This window comes from Helianthus annuus, chromosome 15, assembly GCF_002127325.2.
Source record: "Helianthus annuus cultivar XRQ/B chromosome 15, HanXRQr2.0-SUNRISE, whole genome shotgun sequence".
In the NCBI taxonomy this organism is placed as follows: domain Eukaryota; kingdom Viridiplantae; phylum Streptophyta; class Magnoliopsida; order Asterales; family Asteraceae; genus Helianthus; species Helianthus annuus.
Genome location: NC_035447.2, coordinates 135,392,886 through 135,400,223, shown reverse-complemented (window position 1 = coordinate 135,400,223; position 7,338 = coordinate 135,392,886). Strand labels below are relative to the sequence as shown.

Below are 7,338 nucleotides of genomic sequence, written 5' to 3'. Positions count from 1 at the left end.
ATCGTGAACTTGATGTATTCAACATTCAGATGACTTAAACATATCGTACACTTTCATTTAAAAAAAGCTTGTTGGAAAATTGAATGATTTTCGATTATCTTTTGGATTATTTTTTATTATGGATTTACTTTTGGATCATCTTTTAATATGTAATCATGCATTTTTGGATTAACTTTTGAGTTGATGTTGTAATTTATGAAATTATAGATTTAGCTAGTCAACCCGGTTGAACCGCTCGGTACAACCTGGTTCAACTGGTTGAACCATTTTTTAGCCTAATCTGGTTTGATTTAAAAACCGGTTTTTAAAACATTGGACAACATTCTTAAGTGAGGATTAACTCTAAAAAATAGGGAATGTAACATACATATATTTGAACATTTTTGTAAAAAAAAGTGCCGAGTAGTTTTTAATAAAAAATGTTAAAAATTCCATGTTACAGAATATATATGTCCAAAACATGTAAAATACAGATGTTGAACATTTAAAAAAAAAACTAGTCGGCATTTTTACATTTTTTTATATAAATGTTCAAATACATGTATGTTACATTCCCTATTTTTTAGAAAAAAGTAAAACTGTTACATAGGGTTTTCTTGAGTTTTTTCAACTAAAGTGAGTTTCCTTCATATAATTCACTTATATATATTGTTTACGACGGATGATAAATAGTAACTTTATTTTTAAAATAATATATTGCTTTTTGTTATTTTTTTATTTAATATATTATAATATTTTATTATTATGTTTACTTTTAATAATATATTTTTAATTTTTGTTCTTATTTTAAAACCATATATATCCTTTACCATTTTTTTAATAATTTTTTTAGAACATATATTAATTATATATATATATATATATATATATTTTTACGAAGATGATGAATAGTAATTTTATTTTTAAAATAATATATATCTTTTTATTATTCTTTTATTTAACATATTATAATAATTTATTATTATATTTACTTTTACTAGCATATTTTTTATTTTTTTTCTTATTTTAAAACCATATATATCCTTAACCTTTTTTTAATAATTATTTTTTTCTTTTGATACTTCTTTAATAAGTTACGTTTATAATTTAAAAAAAAACATAAGTACATAGTTGTGTTTTATTTTTTCCCTTGACATTCCGTTGTAAGTTTTGTTAAAAACGAAGTCGTACTCAAAATAAAGTATTTATTTGGTATCATAAATCGGTACAATGATAAACTAAACCGTTCTAATGGTTTGCTTTCTAAACAACATGTTTTATTTTCATATAACGTTTATTTTACATTATCATTTCCTCAGTTTTTCCGCAACGCGAGACGCCAAAAGACTAGTATTATTTAAGACGCCACTTCTGCTTTTTTTTTTAACGGGAAGGAACGACGTGCCAACCACCGTGACACCGGATGTTGTGGCCAAGGTCGACTACTCGGCCGCCACTAGCCCCTTGGCTCTCCCAGATGCGCGGAAACCTGACCTCCACCCGTCCAAAGACACGACAGTGGAATAATCGGTAAAACCTCGTCTTCTATTCAAGACGAACCGACGCCACCCGTATTCGCTATTCACCTGAATACCACAAAAAAATAATAGGAATAAGTGGTGTCAGAACCACTCCACACTTCCTCATTGGATTCTGCTATTTTTTATTTGATACCAAAAATACAAATCCAACAAATAACTCTTTGCGTGAAATCAGTAAAAGTCATAGTCTTCTTTTAAACAAGATCAGTCAAGTAAATACAAACATAAAATAACGATTTCATTATGATCCAACGGCCAGAAACATTTTGGTTGACTATAATAGATACGACAATAGGAAAGTAAGGTCAAACGTTTCTTCATTCATAGTCACAGGCCAATGAATATTATATAATATTATATTATAATGTGTTAAAAGCTCAACCGTATTTCACCCGCCATATGCACCTCCTCAATTATATCTCTCCTTTTTGCCCTTTTTGACCTTTTGCTTTCACTTCCTTTATTTGTTTTAATGCGTTTGTAATAATAAGAAATCCTATTAATTAGATACCATATGCTCGTTATGCATTGTATTTTTTACTTTTAATTTAAACAATACTAAAGTTATAAATTGAGAGAAAAATTATAAAAACACAAAAGGCTATATTTTACCTCTACAATTATGAAGATACATAATATTATTCTCTCTCTCTTACAGACATATCATATTGTATCCAGAAACCATTTTACGATTTTAGTTTTATTTTTTTTAGAGAAAAATGCAATTTGCGTCCCTGTGGTATGTCCCAAACATTAACCTGAGCCCCTAAATTAAATTTTTGGTTTTTTGAGCCCTTGACCTTATAAATTCATAAGTCCTTCTGTCATACTGCCGTTTGTTTGATTGTGTGACCCAGGGGTAAGACCGTCTTTTTGCATCTCTTCCCTTCTAAAAACCCCAATTTCTCCTATCTTTCTTCTCTTTTTGCACCCATCAGCATCATCAACCACTAAACTATTATCATCATCACCATAAGCATTCATCACCATCAACCTTCATAACCCCAACCATCGGCACCATGTACCACTGTCATCTCATCAGACTGAAACACCACCACCAGATCGCAATCCTGCCGCCATCGACCATCATCACCATCGACCTTCATAAAAATTCAATTATCTGTCTCTACCCTTCTCTCTCATTTTACACTACACCACCACCAGACCCACCACCGCCCCCACTAGCTTCCATTACAATCATAAAAAAGACGTCGGTTCTCACACCAAAACCCCCAATTCTTCATCCACATCCAGAACCTTAACCTTAATTCCCCTGTGATCATTTCACAAACAAATATTAAAGGAAACATATTTGGGGGTTTTAGTTCCACAAGTGATCGTGGTGCTTTATCTCAGTGATTAGTTATATGTTGAAGTTTTCGGTGGTGGTGCTTCGTCTCACTATTAAATTTGAAGTTTCCGGCGCCGATGGTGATTGTTTTGTTAGAATCTATCAATGTGATTAGTTGTACATAACCTACACTACAGTGATGGGTATTAAAGATTTGATTTTTACAGTGGTGGGGGTGAAGCTTCTGAAAGAAGTGACGGAGTGTGGTGATGTTAAGTTTAGTGATGTTACATTTACTTAGCTTAATTAATATTGGTATGTGATTCACGTCCTTTTAGTTATTTTTTTTCCAGGTTTTGAGTTTTTGGTTGTTGAGTTTTTGGATCGATTTGTTAAGGTTTTTGGTTAGTTATTAGACAATTTTTATTCTTTTAAGTTGAATGCTTGTTAGATAATTGAATTCTTCTAAAAAGCTTCGTGTTTGTCGACTAGGGAATGCATATTTTGATTTTATCCTTTTCAGCTTGTTACTTTTAATTGAACCAGTGGATGGTGGTGATGGTGATGCTTAAGGATCGATGTCACGGCAAAGAACAATTTTATAAGGAAATTAGCCTTAATTTGAAAATGCGTAGCCTTAATTTGGGTTTTGATTTGTTGTTAGGCAAAGAACGATACATGGTTGTCCGATGAAGTTTAGGTGAAGTGGTGGTGGTGGCAGATAGGTGGTGGTGGCAGGTGGATTATGCTGGTGGTGGGTGTAGTTACTGGTGGTAGGATAATTAGAGAGAGAGAGAAAGAAGTAGTAGAGGGGTCATTTTAGTGGTGTTTCTATTATTTAGTAAAAAAAAATTTGAGAAAAAAAACAAGAAAAGAATTTAGAGGCTCAGGTTGATGTTTCACTCATACCACAGGGACGCAAAGTGTTATGAATATATGCAAAAAGACGGTCTTACCCCTGGCTCAAACAGTCAAACAAACGGCAGCTTGACAGAAGGACTCATACTGTTATGAATTTATAAAGTCGGGGGCTCAAAAAACCAAAAATTTAATTTAGGGGCTCAGGTTGATGTTTGGGACATACCACAGGGACGCAAATTGCATTTTTCTCTATTTTTTATCTACTTTGTCGTTTGATTCATTCCTACAAGTACAAACTAGTACGCATAACAATATAGTGTCTATTGGATTTTGTGCATCAATTCAACTTTTTTTTTGAAAATCAACTTTCATTCAACAAAAACGACAACTATTCCAAGATGGAATAGAAAGCCGAAACCGAACAGAACATTTACATCAAATCAAACTTACACCATTTCTCCCAATCCACCGAATCCCGTCTCGCCCTAGTACTATCCCATAAAAACCCCAAAGCCTTAACATCCGACACTATGTCGACTACTTTTGGAACTTTATTGGAAAAAATCATCTCGTTCCTAGCTTTTCATAGCCTCCAACACGTTATAATAATTACTCCGTGTAACGCTTTCTTCTTGATCTCCGGCTGAGTATACTGATCGAAAACATGAACCAAATCGCTAGTAGAGAAAGCAAACACCCTAAGCAATGCCACATTCTGTGAGAATGTGATCCGTTGAATCCAAACCTTCACCACACATAACGCACTCCTCATCTTGAACTTGTATGTTCCTTCGCCTCAGTGTCGTTTTCGTAGGGATGCGATCCAGAAACGCCCGCCACATAAATATGTTACATTTCGCCGGCACCCATTTACACCACTTGAACCCGAAAGAAATCGTGTTACCATTCTGACTCGTCAGCCATTTTTTAGCTCCTGCAACTGTAAAAACACCATTCTTTTTATCTTGCCACTCCCACGTATCTCTTCTTGTCGTTAAAGCACACTGCTGTAACATAACTTCCAACTCCACCCTTTGATCTATATCATTTGCCTCAGAAGGCAGTTGCTTCCACTGCCAATAAACCGCACATCCTCCATCTTGTGTAAGACGTTCAGCTACCATGCACCTTTTCTTTACTTCTAACAAAAAAAAAGCCTAGGAAGTTTATCTTTCAAAGCTTCTGGACACAACCAAGGATCGATCTAAAACCGAGTCTCCTAACCGTTTCCAATTTTTCCCCTAATCATACTTGAAATGCCAACCCCTTCAATCTTCACCTGACAACATACATTTTAGATATACACACATATAACTTATGTGTGACATGTTTATAAGGCTCTTAATGGTTCAGATCTTTTACTGATTCAACACTTAATGGTTCAAACCTCTTACTGGTTCAGCACTTAACCATTCAGATGTTACCAAACAACTCCTAAGTTTCTCAGTCGCCAAGTCGTTGTATTGAAGTCGGTATAATGAGAATGGACCTTTACACCAAACACAAATCCACATTCACACAATAATCTTCCTACTAGCTTGGGTTTCATAGAATCTTTCACTTTCACTAATCACTAATCACTTTCACATCGACTAAATAATTTTACATTAACCTAATAATCATCTCGCTAAAATTATTTTTATCTTGACTTCATCATTCTCAAGTCTCAACCCTTAACATTAAACTAAAAAAAATTCACATCATGAGGTAAACAAATCCAAATGAAGTTGCACAAGTCAACACTATTCCAATCAGAAAACAAAACTTGTGATTACTTTAGTCAAACAAAACTTTAAAAAAAATCAGGATGGACTGACCATATGGTTGGATCTTACTCACACCTACTTTTGACCAAGCAGAAAAAAAATAAATAAATAAAACAACATGCCTGTCACCCACATCTCACCTTCCCTTATTTACCCCTCCAATCCCCTCACTTTGACCATTTCTTAACCCACTGCACCAATATTTTCATGGTCCAACTCTAACCAGTAACCAACGAACCACCATGGCCGTAGATCTCATAACCGGTTTCCGAACCACCGAAACAAACGCCGTTCAAGAAGCCGCTGCCGGCCTCGAAAGCGTCCAGAAGCTCATCCGTCTGCTCTCTCAATCCCAATCTCAACAACAATCTGTTACAGATTATGAAGCCGTTGCTGACGTGGCTGTCACCAAGTTTAAACGCGTTATTTCCTTGTTAGACCGACCTAACCGTCAACTCACCGGTCATGCACGCTTCCGACGAGGTCCTGTTAATAATAATAATATTCACAAGCAAAACGATGTCGTTTCGGAGAATATATCGACGACGAGTAATAAAAATATTCATATCAACAAACGAAACGATGTCGTTTTAGAAGAAGGTGAGAATAAGGTGTATTGTCCAACGCCTATACAACAGGTGCCGTTTGTTCCACCTCCTCCGCCGCCTACGGTGGCGACCGGAAATCAACCGCCGATGTTTCAGAGAAAAGAGATAAGTTTCACGTACTCTCCCGCGCTTTCTCGAGCGAGTTCATTTGTATCGTCGTTGACCGGAGATTCCGACGGGAAGCAACCGTCGGCCGGTGCTAAACCGCCGCTGTGTACGGCGTCGTGTTTGAAACGGAAGTGTAGTTCGTCGGAAAATGGCGTTTCCGGCAAGTGTAGCGGCGGTTCTACCGGCGGACGATGTCACTGTTCCAAAAGAAGGTACGAAAGTCAAACAAACCCTAATTTAAGCCCTAATTTGTTTAAAATTCAAATTCAAATTCAAATTCAAATTAAATTGAAATTGATTATTGTTATAGAAAATTGAGGCAGAAGAGAGTAATTAGGGTTAAGGCGATTAGTATGAAGCTCGCTGACATCCCTCCGGACGATTATTCATGGAGAAAGTATGGTCAAAAACCGATTAAAGGATCTCCTCATCCAAGGTAAAATTGTTCTCAAAATAAACCGAATTCGATCAATTATGAAGTTTGTTATATCTAATTTGTTAATAATAAATAACCAATTGTTACAGAGGATACTACAAGTGCAGTAGCGTTAGAGGATGCCCAGCTCGGAAGCATGTGGAACGAGCATTGGATGATCCAAGCATGTTGATTGTTACTTATGAAGGAGACCATAATCATGCACTTTCCGTTGGAGAAACTTCTGGACTTATATTAGAATCATCTTAATTAATTTCATCAAATTTTGTTGGATAAAGTTTAAATATGGACCGTATTACTTACTGTTATTGTTACTCTACGGTAGTGAAAGTTTGGTAAAGGTTTTGGAATCAGTTCCATATCTTGGCTTTAAAATCTGCTAGATTGTGTTTTATTGATTAATTAATTTGATTCTTTTAGGTGTCATGTTACAATGATGATGATGTTGTTTGTATAATATGGGATTATAGTCAATTGATTGTGCTTTACTTTTATTTTAGAGTAAAATGCCAAAATGGTTATGAGTTTAGGCTATTTTTGCCACTTCAGATAAAAATGATTTTTTTTTTTTTTTTTTTTTGTATCTGGGTCTCTAATTTCATTTTTGTTGTCATTTTAATCAAACTAGGATTTCGAACCGCCGCAATGCGGCGGGAATTCTTTAGTTATAACTAAGTCAATCTAGGACCTGTACGTTATGTTAAACCTGTCAAACGGGGAAAAAATAGACGATGTAAAAACGTTCACC

The 7,338-nt window shown here is 35.2% G+C and overlaps 2 protein-coding genes across 2 annotated transcripts; one reads left to right on the top strand and one right to left on the bottom strand.

Annotated features, from left to right (window-relative positions):
• Positions 1-4,370: 4,370 nt before the first annotated feature.
• Positions 4,371-4,796, bottom strand: LOC110919141. The gene has a single exon (XM_022163421.1). The coding sequence runs from the start codon at positions 4,794-4,796 to the stop codon at positions 4,371-4,373; it is 426 nt and encodes a 141-aa protein (XP_022019113.1).
• Positions 4,797-5,529: 733 nt separating this feature from the next.
• On the top strand, positions 5,530-7,047 carry LOC110915480 (probable WRKY transcription factor 7). Its single transcript, XM_022160190.1, has 3 exons — positions 5,530-6,366; positions 6,465-6,590; positions 6,680-7,047. Exons 1-3 carry the CDS (start codon positions 5,681-5,683, stop codon positions 6,837-6,839), a joined length of 972 nt encoding a protein of 323 aa, XP_022015882.1. The 5' UTR covers positions 5,530-5,680; the 3' UTR covers positions 6,840-7,047.
• Positions 7,048-7,338: the final 291 nt, after the last annotated feature.